At 41.6% G+C, this 18,645-nt stretch overlaps 1 protein-coding gene across 1 annotated transcript in view; it reads left to right on the top strand.

The window, feature by feature from the left end:
• The window catches only part of cep170aa (centrosomal protein 170Aa), a 38,062-nt gene extending 22,541 nt beyond the window's left edge, over positions 1-15,521 (top strand). The window contains exons 10-23 of the mRNA XM_085369707.1: positions 220-534; positions 4,636-5,001; positions 5,245-5,534; positions 7,118-7,210; positions 7,869-7,986; positions 8,154-9,731; positions 9,992-10,042; positions 11,876-12,134; positions 12,276-12,507; positions 12,931-13,098; positions 13,198-13,286; positions 13,404-13,497; positions 13,608-13,659; positions 14,017-15,521. Coding sequence (XP_085225833.1) covers positions 220-534; positions 4,636-5,001; positions 5,245-5,534; positions 7,118-7,210; positions 7,869-7,986; positions 8,154-9,731; positions 9,992-10,042; positions 11,876-12,134; positions 12,276-12,507; positions 12,931-13,098; positions 13,198-13,286; positions 13,404-13,497; positions 13,608-13,659; positions 14,017-14,351 — 4,040 coding nt within the window. The 3' untranslated portion in view covers positions 14,352-15,521. The remainder of the gene's footprint in view (positions 1-219; positions 535-4,635; positions 5,002-5,244; positions 5,535-7,117; positions 7,211-7,868; positions 7,987-8,153; positions 9,732-9,991; positions 10,043-11,875; positions 12,135-12,275; positions 12,508-12,930; positions 13,099-13,197; positions 13,287-13,403; positions 13,498-13,607; positions 13,660-14,016) is intronic.
• The last annotated feature ends 3,124 nt before the right edge of the window (positions 15,522-18,645 follow it).

Below are 18,645 nucleotides of genomic sequence, written 5' to 3'. Positions count from 1 at the left end.
TTTATGGCACAAATAAGAGATCAATGTGTATCTAGTGCAGACAAAGTAGCAGTTATTCTGCTAGTGACACTGGCTTATTTGAGTACATTTTAGCAAATGTCCATGCACTACTGTATAATTACACAATCTGGTTATATGCATTTTTTCTTTTAGAAAAGTGCTTCAGTTAGCAAACTTATATTTAGTACTGACTGACACAGTAGTATGTCTGCTCCACAGCTCAAGGTCACGCCTCCTTTACCATAGAGTTTGACAACACGTCTCCAGGGAAAGTCACCATTAAAGACCACGTGTCAAAGTTCACACCCGATCACCACAGATCTCGCTCCAAGAAGAGTGGAGCAGGAAGTGGAGGCGCAGGAGGAAGGGACTTGAGTACCCTACAGGCTGCTATGATGGCATCTGAGAGCAAAGTAGCTGATTGGCTAGCCCAGAATGACCCCACTCTTGTGCGCAGCGAGTCGACAGAGGATGACAGCAAGAGCAGCAAGAGCATCAAGAGCGATGTGCCAGTTCATCTGAAAAGACTGAAAGGTAGATTGCGTTTACTATTTGTATGTCTGTAGTTTGTGTGTTTTGTTGTGCCTCTTTTTGGTTTCCCTGATTATTTCTCCTTCCTCTAACAAAAGAATCCCATTTAGTCCCTACAATAATCCTTATTTGTGAGTTATCAGTTAGTTCACCAGCAAAGTCATTCTAATTTCACTTTCTTAGTGTAATAGTACAATATTTAACACACTGTCATTTGCCATACTATGTGAAGTTGGAGTTGATTCTTTGCCAGAGGTTGTTGGCAGTGGTAGCCAAGCAGGGGAGATTAGCAGCTAGCAGAGAATACCATGCCTATTCCTCTGCTGCTGTATAGCTCAGCCCCTTTTTCCTGTTTGCAGAAAAGAGTACTCATACTCACATGCATGCATAGAATACATCCTGCCATTTAAAGCCTGATTGCATGATCAGAAAAATGTTTTTCTTCTTTTGTATTATGTGTGGGATAAGGTTTAAAAATACTATTGCTGTAGATTTCTTGGTTCTCTGTGTTTCTTTGTCCCCATTACCTGCAAGCAGCCAGCTGCTGAGTTGGCTCCTGCTGCTATGGGTTTTTATGAGAATTGATTAAACCAAGCAAGGTTAAGCCTTGTGCTCTCTCCCTCTAAAGAGAGTTTAGGTTTGATGCTAGGCTAGGCCATGCACATGTCTTGAGTCAATTAAATGAAGGCCAATTTATGATAGTGCTGGCATGTGTAAGGGAAGGGACCAGCAGATGCGAGCTGATGAAAATGGAAATCTATTAGCAGAAGTGAAAGGGAGAGAAGGTAATTCATTAGATGGAGTTAGTACAACACACATGTTAATGGGCTGTCAGAATGGCTCAGCTATGGGACTATTATTTTAATACGAGTTTTGGGTTGCTGGATGCTGCAGTCTTTTCAAAATGTGGCTGAAGAGCAAGGAGATAGAGGGTAAGTGGACAGCTGGATGAAAAGCTATCTGCAGACAGGTACAGAGGGAAGGTAGGAAGAAGCAGGATGAGAGAGAGCAGTATTTGCAGTAACTGCAGCCAAGGTGACTAAACAAAGAGAAGCAAGACAGAGAGAGAGAGACAGAGAGACTTGTGTACACTGCAGTAGAAGCGGAAAGGGAGGCAGCAAAGGAAGGGAGCTTTTTTTTTTAGTTAGTTGTTATAGTAACAGTGATGCAAATGATGGCAGGGAAGGCGAGCGTTCAGACATATATAGCAAGCACTAGTGCTGAACATCTGTCTGTGTGTCTGTGTGTGAAGGCTGCAGTGGCATGTGTGAGACATGCGTTTCAGTGCTGATGAGTGCGTGTGCGAAGCATGCGCTGCTTACATGTTCATTTGTGTTGCTGAAATTCGCCAGGTCTGCGTCTGCTGCATGTGTGTGCTGGAATCATGCTCTGCACTGATCTGCAGACAAGCAGTGCGGCATGTGTGAGAGGAGGCTTGTGAGATGTGCTCAGGGTGTGTCATAGAGGTTCTAGGCAGAGAGGGTAGCAGAGGTTCAGCAAGAAAATTGAGAAGAAGCAACTGAGGTTTTGATTTCTAACCATCAAGGTAAGTCTTTCTTTTCTCACTGTAGGAAATAGTCTACATGATATATCTTTATACTGTTGGTTATTTAGAATATGAACTGCCATGTGTATGCATGAAAATGTAAGTATTTTGTTGCACGCTTATCAGCATATTGCCAAATATGTGTGATTTGAGATGTTATTAAGAACACAAAATTCATTTTCTTATTAATGATGAGTGTTTCATGTGAAATGTAATTAATTTGCCCTAATAGTTAAAGCCTATCACATACTCAGGACTTTAAATTCAATTGTATGTGTTGTACTTGCAGTGTATCCTTACATACAGTACAATTCTGTGTATGTTTGAGGTTGTGTGTTTGCTTGCCTGCTTGTGTGAGTGTGTCTACATGTAAAGTAAGTACTTTCTTGCTGAGCTTTGTATGTCTGTGTGTCTGTTTACTTGTGTGTGTGTGTGTGCGTGTGTGCGTGTGTGCGTGTGCGGGCAGAGGCCAGCTCCACTGTGAGTCATAGTGGGGCGAGTGGGACAGAGCACTGGACTCTCACAGACATCTCTGTTCTCTTCTGGCCCTACCAAGGGCTTCTTTGTCTCGGACACACAGCATGAAAGACCTGCCTCTCGTTGTCTGCTTATCTGCTGATCTCTTCAAGCTACTGTTTTCTTTTTTTTCTTCTTGTTAATGAAATAGATGCTTTAATAAATGCTTTAATAAACTACAGTTTGGAAAGATGGAACATTTTGAGGAGGTGGCCGGTGGAATGTGACAAATGAGCCACAGACTCTGAATTATGCCCTAGGCAGCAGAATCATTGTGATATCCCAGTGTGGAAAAAGTACTTACAGGGGTGCTCTGCAATTTAATATTGTACTTGAATGAAGGTTGGCGCCCTGTAAAAGGCAGATTTAAAAAAAAAAAAAAAAAAAAAAAAGTATAGCAAAGAATAAGACACAACTAGATGTAGAAACGTAGAAAACAATATGATCAACTTAAAAGAACTTGCATATATCAGACAGTCAGCATTATAATGCATGCATGCGTGGCTGGCAGCATGCATGAAAAGTAAAATGATTAAATTAAAAGAGTTCACTGTAGCATAGCCAGTCAGTCTGCAGGAAGGAGGGAGCTGTTAAAGCTGGGCATACTGGGCCCAGGTGTAGCTCATCCAGCTATCCACCAAAGCACAACAAGACCAAAGCAAAACAGAGACACCTAGTGTTGGGATGGCATAGAGGTTATCTCAAAAGGTGTATTGCTGTTTAGATCTCCAGCTCTCACATTTTTTAAACAGACTTTCTTAGACTTGACAAAACAAACAAAAGTAATAGATTCAAGTAGGAGAAGTAATTAGAAAACTAAAGTGTGTCATATGTGGAGCTTCTGTAAGTACACATGTCACTGTTAACATAAATAATGTGTCATCCTGATATGCCACTAATGTTTACCGGCTTTCCAGTTTTAATTCAGTACTGTCCATAACTTGACTCTCAGTCCTGATTACAATGAAATTAATCTAGAAAGTTAACAGATTCAAAGGAGCAGTCTGTGCACAGTGAACCTGCCAAGCCATTCAAGACCACTCAGCATGTATGCATCTTTTAGGCTCTTTGTCCTCTTTTCTCACAGAGGGCAGTTCAGTAGCACTACTTGCACATTGTGTCTGAAGTGAAAAACAGCCTAAAAACAAGCTTTTGGGGCCTGTATTATTTTGGAGAAAGTATTAACTATATCACAGAGCTTTGGGTTTATACAATGTGTGTGATCATGTGCAGCACCAGTCCTGTGGTGTTTCCTTCCCTTCGCTTCTCCCATATCCTGATGGACTGACTGCCAGCTAGTTAAATGCCAGTGACTGGTTAGGTCTTTGATTGTGTGACATTCTCTTAGCTCTAATGACAATACATTCCGTATCCTGAGCATTCTTCAGTCTCTGTTTTTTCCTTTTTGTCACACTTAATCTGTTTTCATTCCTTGCCCCTCCACCCTCCTCATTTTCCACATCCCCCAATCTTCCTCTCTGTTCAGCCTGAACCCCCTCTACACACATACACACATACGCACACACTCTAGTCCAGCCTTCTTCTACTTCGCTTCCCTCTCCATGCTTTCCTCCTCCCCTCCCCCTCGCCTCTCTTGCTGTCAGTGAAGTAGGCAGGGATAGTGGTGGGTGTGGGTGGCATGTCTGGATTAGCGTGGACGTGATGACTTGACCCAGACTGATACAAATGTAGAATAACTCGAGTAATGCGGTAGGTTGTGAATTTAGTGTCTGTTTTATCTGTTAAATGTGTGTGTCACAACTGAAAGTTCATAGTTCATTTAGACTACGAATGTGGTTTTAGGTGGATGTGGTTCTGTGTGCCTGGCTCTTGTGTTAACTGCTTGTTGTCAGAACATGCCGCACATGCTGCTGTATGCACAGCATTGCTATATTGCATCTTTTTACATAAGCTGTGGCCTGTTGCTGTGGAATTATTCTGCATATATGTTGTGATGTAAATGTAAGATCTTTCGCTTGAGAATATGTGGACGGTCAATATAGTCAATTAAAATAATTCTTTTTTTTTTTTTGTCCCTTTAGGCAGCAAACATGAGGATGGCACCCAGAGCGACTCAGAGAATGGGCTGGGGCTGCGTTTTGCCAACAGACGCCATGCTTTAGAGGAACGCCTAAAAGCGTCACACAGCCACGTGGGAGCAGGAGGATCTGGAGAAACAGGAGGGGGCAACATAACAGTCAGTGGGACCAGAACAACTGGGACTCGTACTGCTTTTATGATCGAGTTCTATGATGAGGAAAATCCTCGCAAGCGCCGGTCATATTCATTTTCCCAGACCGCACCCCTGCTGGGAGCAGGAGTTGGTGGAGAGGGACTCTGTCCTCAGCCTCCTTCTCACCCCAAGGTGTTTAGCATTTCCACCTCGGCCACAACAGCCTCAGACTCAGGTAATAAAACTCAGATTTAATGTATTTTTACACTCTTTCTATGACCAGATTTTGTTTGTCTTTTCCAAAGTAAATGTTTAAAACTATACCCATTAAATATAATAAGACATACTAGGAGTTTAGCTATTTAAGTAAAGGAATGACACAAAGGCACTATTTATCCTCTGAAAAGCATTTTATGTATGTGTGACCATTATTTTTTTTAACAGCTGTATTTCTGTGCTCTGTGTGTGTACCTTTCAGGTAAGGTCCCAGCCCCAATACCAGCTACAGTGACTGTAGGTGCCCCTACAGCTGCCCGAGTGCTTCTTAAACAGAGGTCAGAGGACCCAAGTATTGGTCGGAGCTCGGCCAGTACCGGGCTGGCGACAGGTAGCCCCACCACCCCCAGTGAGGACACATCAATTGTGGGCAGAGGTGCAAGTACAGCTGGTGTGGAGGCAGAAGACGACCACAGTGATAAAGGTACCTACACCATCGAACTGGAAAACAAGAACCCGGAGGAAGAGGAGGCCAGGCGAATGATAGACAAGGTAGCGTGGAAACATGTCTGTTATTCTGCCCCAGCTTTCACAGTACTTGAAATGAGATGTATTTAGGATCCCACATTTTTGGGCCATAAACATCACCACTAGTTTGTGATTAAAAACATATTTTCCAGAAACGAAATCCTAAACTCTACATAACAAACTGAAACAATCTGTAAGTCTGTAAAGCCTTAAATACCTAGATTGAAATCTTTTTTTCACCTGAGATGTGCTGTGTAAATAGTATACGATAAATTACAATAGTAAATTTAAATGTGGGTTATTTAAAGGACATTTGTTGCATTTTGTTGTTTGAGTCTTAATGTTTTATGTTCTGATCCCTCCAAAGTCACAAGAAAACAAAAATTATGTGTGTTGTTGCTTTTCGTTTCCAAACGTTGACCATAAAAGTAGCAGTTAGAATGACAAGCATCATTTAAGGTCTCTGCAGTAACTGCAGAAAGTAACTGAGCCAACATAAACAGGCCAGAGCAAGGTTAATAGTCTGTTTATTACCTGCTTCATTGGCAGTTTTAGGGGTAGTGAGTCCTATGAGAGTACTTGGCGTTGTTGACATTAAAACAAAGCTATCCCCTTTCTGTTGCCTTTTTTGACCACCACCCATCTTCTCTGTCCCATTGGTAAAGCTAATGCTTCTGTAGTTGCCTGGAGAGACTTACTCCATCAAGGACTGTCCTGCTTTATTAAACAATGCTCCAGGGAGGCTGCGCCACCATCATCAATTTCCTACTGCTGCCACTGGTCTTATGCCATAGAGCTTTTTCATGGTCACTGAAAACATACTGGAAATAGGCAAGAAATGCACTTAGAGAGATGACTGTGAGTTAAATTTACAGAGACAATTTTACTTGCTAAGGTTAGAAAGTTGTAGAAAGGAAAGTTTGCAACTCTAACAATGGCCAGTATTTTTATTTGTCACCTAACCGATTCAGAAGTTGGGATTGGCTGCACATAAACCTTTTTTAGGAAGTCAGGTTGTTGCTGTGGGTTATTAAATTACAAGGTTATCACACAGGCCTGATTTTAACTTTACTAAATGACATCTTAGTGTGGCACTTGTCCCTTCAAGTGTTGCATGCAGGTGTTATCTTAGGAGGAGCTGTGATATAATTAGTGGGGTGTATTTCGAGGTAGTGGTAGTCTGGGCACATTACATTCAAAACTGGAAGTGTTGTTATGCTAATTCCTGTAATTAGCTGACACGCTAATTGGCACACTGCTCACAGTCTGTCCGCCTTTCGCTCTCTTTTCTTTTGTAAATAGTGCATGTGTGTCTGTGTGTGTGTGTCTGTGTGATGTGTGACTGATATTTTTTTATGTCGCCATGGTACTCAAATAACCAGACCCAATTAATGCTTTATTTCAACAGCACTTACTTCTGTTTAGTTCACTTTTGTTCAGTAGGAGAACTGTTGAATGATATGTTTATAAAATATATTATGGCGGTATTTCATTTTCATTCCAAAGACTACCATTATTCTGTTGCATACAAAATGTGCATATTGTCTAAAGATTAACTGTACTTGAGCAAAACGTTTTTGTATTCTTCTTTTTTTACACATTTTTAGGTGTTTGGTGTGCAGCAGAACAAAGACTCATCAATTCTGTCAGACCTGAAAGGAGAAGGAAAAGGAAAGGAGGCAGGACAGAGTGGAAAAGAGGTAGAAAACAGAACTTGAACTGGTTATTTGTTTTTGCTTTGTTACTTTTTTATGCCCCTTATAGTATTTTTCTTCCTTTTTCTGTCTTTGATTAGCTTTTTTATGTTCACCTATAGATTAGCATGTTAAAGTACTGACAATAGCCTCTTAGTCCAGTGTCATATAACAGACTTAAGATTCATGACTAAGCTTCATATTGTGTGTCAGAATAACTCTGATGGCACTTACTCCCTAAGCCTGTTCGTGGGAGTAGGCAAGTCCTCCCTACGAGTGACCTAGATCATACTAAGATGAGGAGAGACATGCTCGGCCCTTTAGGCAGTTTTACAAGAGGGAGGGGACAGCGTGTGTGTGCAATGACAGCCTTTCTGTCTGTTCTTCTGTCTTTTATGCCCCCCTGTCTGGGTGATTTATATGTATTTAAATAACACACAGAGCATATAGCAAACTGTTATTTTTTTTAATATCAAATAAAAATGTAGTGAAATATCTTCATCCTTACAGTCTAACTCAGTTCTCTCATCATTTATATACTTTAATGGCTTTTAGATATAGCAATTGTTGTGATCTCCTGGGTATTTTTTGTGCCACCATTAAGTTAAGTGAGCTCTATTGTAATTTTCTCAATCCTGTTTTCTTCCCTGTTGTGTCCTCCCAGGCTCTCCCTGGTGATTCTAGCTGGGTCTCTCAGTGGGCCAGCATAGCAGCCAATCACACAAGAACAGACCCAGAGGGTTCAGGAGCAGAAACAGGCAGCTTCCTGCACAAAGAGAGAGGTAGATACTATTGGAAACTCAGTTTTTAAACACAATATGTTTTCATTTTTAAAACCTTGATATGCTAATTATTTCAAAGTAGAACTAGGACTGAAAATCTTTTTTTTTAATTTCATGCAAACAAAAGAAAAAAAAAAGAATCACAATTAAGTTGTTTTTTCTTATAGGTGCTAATACTGTTGAGTCTGGTGCCTCCCTCAGCAGAGGCGAATCCTCCTCCAGTCTGACTGACCGTAAGCGTAGGACCCTCCCTCAGCTCCCTGTGGATGACTCCCGGGCTAAATCCGCTACCCAGACTCTGAGGTCAGAGATTGGGGAAAAGCAGGATACTGAACCTCAGGAGAAAGAGAACAAGGGAGACGGGGAGTCCCCGACTCCCATGGAGAACAGCGAAATGACTAGTAAACGGAAACAAAGTTCCACCTCCTCTCCATCTAAGGCTTCTCTCCGGACCTCTGGAAGCACTGAGAGGAGGAAGAAGTCAGAGGAGAGGAAAGGAGGAGGAGCAGGAGCAGGAGAAGGAAGCGAGAAGTCTGGAAAGCCTCTAGTCCGCCAGGGCAGTTTCACAATTGAGAAGCCCAGTGCCAGCGTCCCTGCCGAGCTCATCCCACGTATAAACAGAGGCTGCAATGGACGTGAACGCAGTGATTCTGTAGGCAGCATGGATACTGCAACTCTCCTGAAGGACACTGAAGCTGTCATGGCTTTCCTAGAGGCCAAACTAAGAGATGAAAACAAACTAGATCAGAAAAGTAGTAAAGCTGGCATCACTGCTCAGGGTTCAAGTTCAGCCCTCCTCGCTCGGACTGACTCTATCTCTCCTGAATCAGATGTGGACACAGCCAGCACAGCTAGTCATGTGGCTGAATCGGCAGATAAGAAAGCAGCAGCCAGTGTACAAAAACGGCGTTCCCTCAGCAGTATGCACCGGGAGAAAAGCAATATGAGCACAGCTTCCAAAACCAGCATCACAAATCCCAGTGCTCGTGAACGGTTGGAGAGAAAGACTAAAAGCAGGCCAGTCGAAGCAACGACCCGGACTGATGCACGTCGCTCTGTTCAGCCATCTTCTGCCTCCTCCAGAGCACGGCAGCCCTCGGCAGATCTCACTGATGACGACCAGACTTCATCCTTTCCCATCTCCGACATCCTCTCCTCAGACCAGGAGACCTACTCTGGACCTCTGGGGCACTCAACACACGGACGCGGCTCAGATGATGTCTTGCAATCCAAACTTGATAGGTCTGCAAAGACATCTGCCAGTGGTTCTTCCAAAACCAGCCGGACTCTTCATGCAGCCACAGCCTCCTCCTTGAGCAAGCAAGCCTCACTGCCTCAGCCACGACCCACAAGAGCTTCTCTTCTCCGTCGTGCTCGACTGGGAGACACATCTGACACGGATCTAGCTGATGCAGACAGGGTGTCTGTGGCTTCTGAGGTGTCCACCACCAGCTCCACCTCAAAACCGCCATCGGGCCGGAAAGGGATGTCACGGCTGGATCTGCTGGCGCAGCCACGAAGAAACCGTCTGGGCTCCATCTCAGCCCGCAGTGACTCTGAGTGTACAGTGACCCGAAGCTCCACCTCTTCACCCCGGCTATCATCAGAGACTGCTCTGCGTCTGGGCTTGCGCTCATCAACACCCACGGAGAACAAGCTGACACCCAGAATGAGAGCCAACAGCGTGTCCAAACTGAATGAAGCCAAAAGCAAGACCACTACAGCGGGGTACTGCTCACCAACAGGTGAATACATCTACTCCAGCACTGTTGTCTGATTGATTCAGATTTTTTAGTTGCACAGAGAAAGGAAAAAGTAGAATTCTAGTTTTAGCTGTTCATTTTATTTTTGTTTTGACCTAATTATCAGTTTCTTTATAAAAAAGTATGACAAAGTCTAATTACATCTACATCATTGCATACCTCACATGTCAGTGTGTAAACATCTGTGTCCAAACATTTCCACCGTGTTGTGATGATTTGGTGCATTGGTTTTCATTATCCAGAGAGCTTTCAACCCGAACCTCCAGGTGGTGATACAGAGGAGGAGCTAATGGGTACTGTACCAGGACTATAGAGCCTAACTAGACTGTGTATGTGTGTGTGTCTAGTGTGTACAAGTGTGTGTCAGACCTGGGTCACAGGAATAGAAGGTTGAGCTCCACAGGATCTGAACTGTGTTACTGCAGCAACTCAGTTTTAAAAATGGCGCTGCTTGCATTTAAAAGTTAAATGAAAACAATGTATGTACGTTGAGTAGCTTCTTTGGCAAAAATTGCCACATACAAAAATGCAAAGGCTTAGTAAATCACCAGTAAATGTCAACGTAAACTACAATGACCCAGCTCTAGCATATTTGTATTGTTAACGTCTCCTACCTAAAATCTGCTGTGATGAGGACTCGAATGCTCTACCCATACTCTTACTGCGTCAAATCTGTAGTTTGGCCCTATATCCCATGCTACATGCAGCCTGAAGTGCACCTTTTCAGAGGTTTCCTAGTTCTGTTTTTGTAGTAGTATGTTGTATTATATGTAATTATTAATTAGCACAAGGTTAAAACTGCCGTGATGCAAATGGTAACAGGATTTGTTTGTATCTAGATTGGTTACTGTGCTGATGCAGTAGCTAGATTTTTACAAGTTTACCATGTTTTTTAAATGCTTTTATAGATTCAGTGAATTCAATCATATTCAATTCCAATATGATCAGCCGAGTGTCACTCCTGATAGCAAATCAATACAGTCGTATCAGCTCTGTAAAGTATACAAAAATTTTTTATAGCAGGTATAAATGCTAACAGCGATGTATTAAAGATTAAGCTTCACTTCTATCCAAAGATCTGATATTTGATCTCCAACTCTGTGATTATGTGGTCCTGGCTCCACCTTGTGGAGAATTTACATGTAGAGCAGGGGTGTCGGACCACGTACAGTCCACTTTGTGGCAAAAAAAGAAATCTGTCAGCACGACTCTTTGCGTTTAAGTTATAAGACGTGCAGAATTACAGAAGAAGTTCTGGTAGGTCTTTGCTCAGGCTGTCTCTTAATTTTAAAGCAAAAGGTTTTTTGACCATTATTTGACCATTTATTTTAGTCCTATTGTAAAAAACCCTGAAGGTTTTATAGTTGATAGTGAAAAACATGGAAATTTTCTTTCATTTAACTGTTGAGCGAATACCTAATTACTTTGGTGTTGTTTATGCCTTCCTTTACTTGGTCCTGAATTAGAGTCTTTGCTGGGCTGATTCTAGCCCTCTGGCCTTATGTTTGACACCCCTGATCTAGACACTTCCGCTCTGAGAAGACTGGAAGAGCACTCTGTGTCATCTCATCATGGCACAGTTACAGTACATTAATGGCTCTGGTGTGTGAGCATTTTGAAGCAGGTTAACATACACTAACATGGTTCTAACAAGATTTGTTAACTTGTTGGATGCTTTTGTTGGCAGCATGGGCCAAGAGCTTTTCAATAAACTCAACTAGTGTTTCTTTTTTTGTTGTTGTTTTTAATTATGTTTTTTAAACTCCAAACATTGCTGCATCAGTCCATACAACAACTAAGCAAAGTTGCAATAATGATAGTATTCCTGAAATACTTGGCACCACTAACGCTTCTTATTCTCCCATCGTTTTTTATTCAAGCCCAGCAAGGCAGTTCAGTAATCAAGCTTATCGTCGTTGCCTTTGAGAAATATCTGTGTTTGTCAACAAACAAGGAAGCATCCATTCTCCTCTGCTTAACATTCATATTTTGTCAGATCAGAGCAGAATCGGCTGCTGGCTTCCTCAGAAACAAAGCATCTCAACTTTACAAGCACATTTATCTGTTTTATGAATAACTGATATTTTTGACTGAAAGATGACATTTCTCATGCACTTCTATCATAGTGTCCAGCAGCAGCAGGTGGAGACGTCTGCCACCAGAGTACGGTTCCACCTCGGAGGAAGAGTTCGGCTCCAATCGCAATTCTCCGAAACGGCCCCACGTGCGGCCTCATCACATCGTCCCACACCGCAACTCCAGACTCGCCGCCACTGTGAGCCCAGTTGGGGTGACGGGCCCAGGTGGAGTGGGGATCAAACACCGCATGAAAGAGCAAGAGGAGTACATCAGGGACTGGACAGCACACAGCGAGGAGATAGCCAGGTACTGATCCACACTGAACTGAGTGAAACTGAGCTTTAATGGTTTAACGGTTTTGTATATGCTGTTCTGTGTATGCAGGTTTCATGTGTTCATGTGGCTGTTTATCCCGAGTCCTAAAGAACCCCGTCTGATGGTTAACAGGTTATTCCCCTGTGTGCGCAGGATCAGCCAGGACCTGGCTAAGGACTTGGCCATCTTGGCTCGTGAAATCCACGATGTTGCCGGCGAGATTGACTCAGTCAGCTCATCCGGCACAGCACCCAGCACCACAGTCAGCACTGCTGCCACCACTCCAGGATCGGCCATTGACACTCGGGAAGAGGTAGGCCCTGCACGTCCTACGCAGCCGGATATACAGGACAGCATGAAAAAGGTGCCCATTTTTCTTCTTCTTATTGCCTTATTGCGTGTGTTTCCATTGCACTCTTCCATCTTAATGTTTTGCTTTCATTTAAAAAAAATGCCTCTCTGCTGCTTCTTGATCTCACCTGCTGTGTGGTATTCACGTATTACAGTCCCATGCACTCCACTTTCATTTGTTTATCCTTATTTTGACCAAGAGAGTATTTTTTTTATTATTTTTCTACTATAAGACTAAAAACCGACTTTCTTTGGCTAAACAGTTAAAAAGCTTCAGAGCTGCTTAGCTTTTACTGATAGAGTTTTTCTTTCATTTCCCATGAATTCTCACATACTATGTTAAACTAAAGTAGAACAACACCGAAGTTCTACTTTCGGTTCAAAACTTTGACATCCTTCTTCTCTCCCTGCTCCATCTCTCCCCCTCTTTGCCTAGTTGGTTGATCGGGTGTTTGATGAGAGCCTCAACTTCAGGAAGATCCCACCTGTGATTTCAACTAGTAAGCCACCAGAGATAAACGGTAAACCAGCAGAGCTCCGGCCCCGTGCTCCTGACAACTTGGAGCCTCGAGCTTTAAGAAGACGCACCTGGAATAGAGAGGAGGTGAGAGGCAAACAAGAACATATGACACCAAATTTCTGGAAGCTGCATTGCATTCAGCAGTCAGCTTAACAGTCAGTTTCTTCTTCTGTGTGCATGCAGGCCGTGTTAGACAGCCTGCTGCTCCATTCAGTTTCCCAGCTGTCCACCAAGATCAGGCACTCCATTGACAAAACAGCAGGAAAAATAAGGTGAGTATACTTGTTGATATAAGTACCATTAGCATTTAACAACATATCTACAGTGCCTAACTCTAACCCATTGATCCTGAATACAAATGTGACCTGTTGTACAATGTTTGCTTCCAGGATTTTGTTTAAGGATAAGGACAGAAACTGGGATGAAATTGAGAGTAAACTAAGATCAGAGAGTGAAGTACCACTCCTTAAAACTTCCAACAAGGTGCGTAAATTCATCTGTCTGAATCATATCGAGTGACAAACAATTCCCAGTGTTAAGTGAACCCAATCGTTTTACTTCCTAATCATTTTATTTCCACCCTCCATTCACAGGAAATTTCTGGTATTCTGCTTGAACTGAAGAGAGTCGAAAAGCAGCTTCAAGGTAAATTATAAATGTGAACTCGCTCAGAGTCGTAGACATTTTCCTGCATCTCAACTCTGTTTATTTGTATTTAAAAGTTGAGAAGCACCTTAATACTAAGGGAAAAGAAATAAAAATGATGGATTTCTTTCAAATGCTGAAAATTCATCACCCTGCAAAATGGGACGGACACATATGTAGGAAATGGAGGTGTCAGAAAGATTCTCTGCAAATCTGAAATGTTTTTCTTCTTCTACACTTGTGCATGTGGCTTTTAAAGCAAGACCAGATCAAAAACTATATTTTACAATAGAAAATATACACTGGCTTTTACATGAAGCCTTTCACACACTGACCCTCTGTCTATTTCTGTGATAGTGATCAATGTGATGGTAGACCCAGATGGGACTCTGGATGCCTTGGCCAGCCTCAGCCTGACCAGCCCCACAACCCCTACAAAGCCCCAAGCCGCCAAAACAACTCCCCCCTCTGCTACCAGCCCTGGGTCGGCACCCCCAGCCAAAGAATCACTGCCGGAGATACTTCCAGGGTCTGGAGGTTCAGCAGCAGCCTCCGCCAGGGTTCAGACTTCTTCTGCCAGCACGGAGGAGAAAGCACGCGACACCAGCATTGGTTTGGGTAAATCGGCAGTCGGAGGTCTTGGCTTCAGCCGGATCCGGCCGAGCGGAGAGGAGGCCATCGCCCAGAAATAAAGTTTGGTTTATGTGAATAAACAAATGGATTGGAGTGCTAGCGGCTGGTGATCCATGTAGAAACATTCAAACTGTTTTGTTTGTTTATTTGTTTATGACAGAACAATGGCCATTCTGAGACTATACCAGTCTAAGATTATAGCATAATATAAAAAAAAAAGATCTCCTCACCAGAATTGAAGTGCTTCATCTGACGTTTAGACTCCCCTCTCTGACCCTCAGCTGATACATCATGAGTTAACCATGAACAGAAATTGACCCATGAATGAAAGACTGACATTTCAACTTTGAACTGTTCAAGCTGGCCGGCTGACATGGCGGTACCGGTCGGGTGCTCTCTCAGTGGACAGATTTCTGTGGGCGTACAGTCTCCTCCAGTCCTCTTGCCTTCTCCGTGTGTCTGGACCCCTTCTACACTAAGGACATGCCTTAAAACATATCCTCCATAGTAGCAGCATGACCCCGTATCCCTTCTACTTCAAAGACTTTTAACACTTTCATGACAGACTGCATTGTAACATAACACTTGCAAAACATGTTCTATTTACACTAGAACAAAATACAACACACTGCAATAATTTATTAGCTCCACGCCAGTGCAAAGAATATTTCAGCAGCCTTAAATAACCACCCCGACAAACCACAGTCATAAATAGACATGCTTTATGCCAGGAACTGCCAAATTGCAGATGTTTTATATATTTCCGAATTGTAACCGTCCATCGAGCCGTCTCTCAAACTGATTTGCAGTGCCTCCCCATCTGTCGGTTCACCTATTTCTTGTTCGCCTGTTATGTTCCCCTCTGTCCTCCCCATTTTTTCCTCCTTGTAGCTGGAAACATGTTTGTCAGAGCAGTAGCACATGCATGAGAGAGCAGAGTGTTTTCTCCCTGCAAGCTAGCGCCTGGGTTGCTGTCAACAATACTGAATAGTGGTTTTACTCAGTAGTAACAGCCTAAGGGAAACCAATGATAATCACTTACCAAAGCGAGTATGTTTCCAAACACTAAAAAGTCATCAACTGATATTGCAGTTCATCTTAACGTGATCTGGTCTGCAGTTCACCCACCTCTCTGAATGTCAAAACCCAGTCTCTGTTAGCAAATCAAGAATTCAAGAAGATTATTTATTATAACGAATCATTATTTTAATAATTGCAAACAGATATTTCTGGCCCCTGTGAGAATCTATGCCTAAGTGTCTTTATGATTTCCAATTGGCTTTTTCTCTGCTTTTTTTTTTTTTCTTTCCAAGTCACAGATTGACTTCTGTTTCAAGTAGCAACAAAGAAGGTCACTGTTTAAACCACTGTTTTATATTTAGACACTTTTTATGATTTGACTTGTTCGTTTTCTTTGTGCATACAAAATCTGAACTTGAAAAAAGCTGCTGGGTTAGTTTCAATTAATGTGCTGTCAAAAGAATATAGGCACCTCACAAGAAGCCTTTTTATGGTTTAAAATATCAAGTCGTTGAATTGATTAGATAATTACAAAATAAGCTCCCCGTCTGTGAAGATTTAATGAATTTTGCTTGTGTATATACAGAAGGTGCATTGTTATCTTACTGATACTGTGGAATTTCAGTATAATTAACCTCTTACTCATTGACATTGCTGCTTTTGTAGTTATTTTATGGGGACTAACCATTTTCTGAATCTCTCTCCAGCTTATAGTCTGTGTACTAGAGTAAGACAACTTAAAGGCAAGTGTATTAGTACTTAGATGCTCATGGAATAGTGAATTAGGTACCACAATACATGTTCATTTCCTTCTCTATACCGTACTGTACAATGTTTTTCAATGCCTCAAAGTGCCCGTTTTGAAGCTGGGGGGGCATTGATTACAAGAAGAAAAAAAGACGTAGTCGTCTAAGGAAGATTTATCTGGTTTTGCACATCAGATTGTGGTGTGTTTTCATGCAGAAGTAGTCAAAGGCTGCATCAGATGAGCGATATCATTTAGCCTGATATCAGACGTGACTGCCTTGCCTCTCTGGAACTATTCTGCCTGTACAAAAAAAAAAGAAGAAGAAGAAGAAGCCTCTAATTGTGTTTTTATTTTTTATTTTCTCCCATTTTATCAGAAAAAATATAAATTGGGGGACTGTGAATGCTAGGTACAGGCTTATTTTTTAAAACTCTACATGTGTCATCTGCTCAGTGGTCTTTGTATTTTTTTTTTCTTGTTATTTTTGTAAAGAAAAAAAAACATTTTATTTATTTTATTTTATTTTTTGTTTTAATATGTTGTGGATGTTTCATGCATTTTATATTTGTTCAGTTATCTGCATTGGTTCTTACTGTTAATAAAAAAGAGCCATACACTTGTCTGTCCAATTTCATTTGACTAGGCAGTGAAAAAAAACACTCACCACTCACTACATTAGGTACACCTTGCTAGTACTGCACTTTTGCCTTCAAAACAAGGTGCTGGAAACAATTCTCAGAGATTTGAACTCATTGTGAACCCATTTTCATGATCAAGAAACTGGTGTGAGTTTTATGACAGGATGTGTTATCTTACTGGAATTAATAATCTTTAAACAGACACTCACTGATCCTGTAAGAGCAGGAATTTAACTACAAACCCTCATAGTTCCCATCAGTAACATTCATTCTCTGCCTCAATGGTCACAGTGGCTAGTTTAAGTACGTTTGCCCCATAGAAATCCACTGATGTTCAGTGAGTCCCTTTGATACATATTTAGACCTTCATAATTTTCAGGGTGCATGAGTGTTATATCTCCATCTCATTCTAAACATTTTACCAACATGTAAAAGGCATACGTCCACAAGATTTTGATTTGTTTAATTTTAATTGAAACTTGTTTTGTTTTTTTTTTCTGAATAAATGTGTGAGATGGCCCTCAGGCCTCTAAATCCACGTCCAGGTTTAGGTGACTACTTGGATTAGGGGAGTATTATTTAGAGCAATGTTTGTCACTTTGGTTAATCGCTCAACTCAGGCCGTTTTTGTTCAGTCTTTTTCTAACTGAACTTTCACATTTAACATGCCAACTGAAGCCTGTAGAGTCTGAGATGTAGCTCTTTTATTTTCTGTATTGTACAGTCTGACTTAGGGGTGAATTTGCTGGGATTGGTGACTGTGTTGCATGTTTAGAATAATCTTCTTCAGAGTAGACTTTTGGTGTAAGATGATAGTGAATGAAAAAAGCTATAAAAAGCTGCTGTGGTTTTAATTTTCCAAGAGAGGTAATGCACATAATACAGAGACTAGCGCACGGGGGATATCCAAATTCTAGGAAGGCAGCCTGCTGCTGTACACAGGCGGATTCTTCTCAGTCATTGTTCTTAACAACTTGACTGTTTTCTCCAACCACACAAAGAGTGCTGTTTCCATTCTGGGAAGTCTACTCATTGGTGTAGGTAGTTCTTCAAATTACCTATATATGAGCAGCTGTATTAGCTTTGACTTAATATATGTTAAATAGTATACTTTCCTGTTTTAAAATTTATGATTACTCAAACCTTACAAATTATAACTCATCACCACTTGTGTGAACTACAAGGGTGTCATCTTTTTTCTTTTCAATCCATTAAGTACTACCCCTACGGTGGCCCTGAGAGGCCAAACGGACTGCAACTTCAGAAAACACTTGCAAAAAGAAAAATGCTGCAAAAAGAAAAACGCTTGCAAAAAGAAAAATGCTGCAAAAAGAAAAACGCTACAAAAGCACATAAAGCACAACGGAAATAGGAAAAAAGACAACGGAAATGTTTCTGGGGAGACAATAACCGGACGGACCAGTTGCACGAACCAAAACATGTATGTATGGTTGTATCCCAATTCAGGGACTGTGGCTGTATCCCAATTCAGGGTCTGCAGCCTTAAAGTACGCATTTCAAGGCCGATTACGTCACAGCGGCGCGCCGAAGGCTGTCCCAATTCAAAGGCTGCTCGAAATGCGGCCCTGAAATGCGTCCTTAATTTCCCTGAATTTTAAGGCTGTGGCAGTGTAGACTTCGTGGCCCAACATATCCCAGAATGCATAGCGCGGCGGTGGGTGTGGATAATTTTGCCGAAAAAAACGGCGGATGAGTATGGAGCGCCAGGACTGCCATAATGAATTAATTAAATACACCATTAAATAATTAATTAAATGTGGCAATAATTAATTAAAATTGGAATTAATTAATTAAATAAATAGTTATGACACATGTAATTAATTAATTATTGACACATTTAATTAATTATTTATGTATTTCACATTTTAATTAATTGTTGACACATTTAATTAATTAATTATTGACATATTTAATTAATTATTTATG

The sequence above is a fragment of the Diplotaxodon limnothrissa genome, linkage group LG13, assembly GCF_057381915.1.
Source record: "Diplotaxodon limnothrissa isolate DT_005_m linkage group LG13, D_limnothrissa_male_GT1.1, whole genome shotgun sequence".
NCBI classification, from domain to species: Eukaryota; Metazoa; Chordata; class Actinopteri; order Cichliformes; family Cichlidae; genus Diplotaxodon; species Diplotaxodon limnothrissa.
Note: the sequence above shows the minus strand (reverse complement) of the source record. Positions and strands in the feature narration are given on the sequence as shown.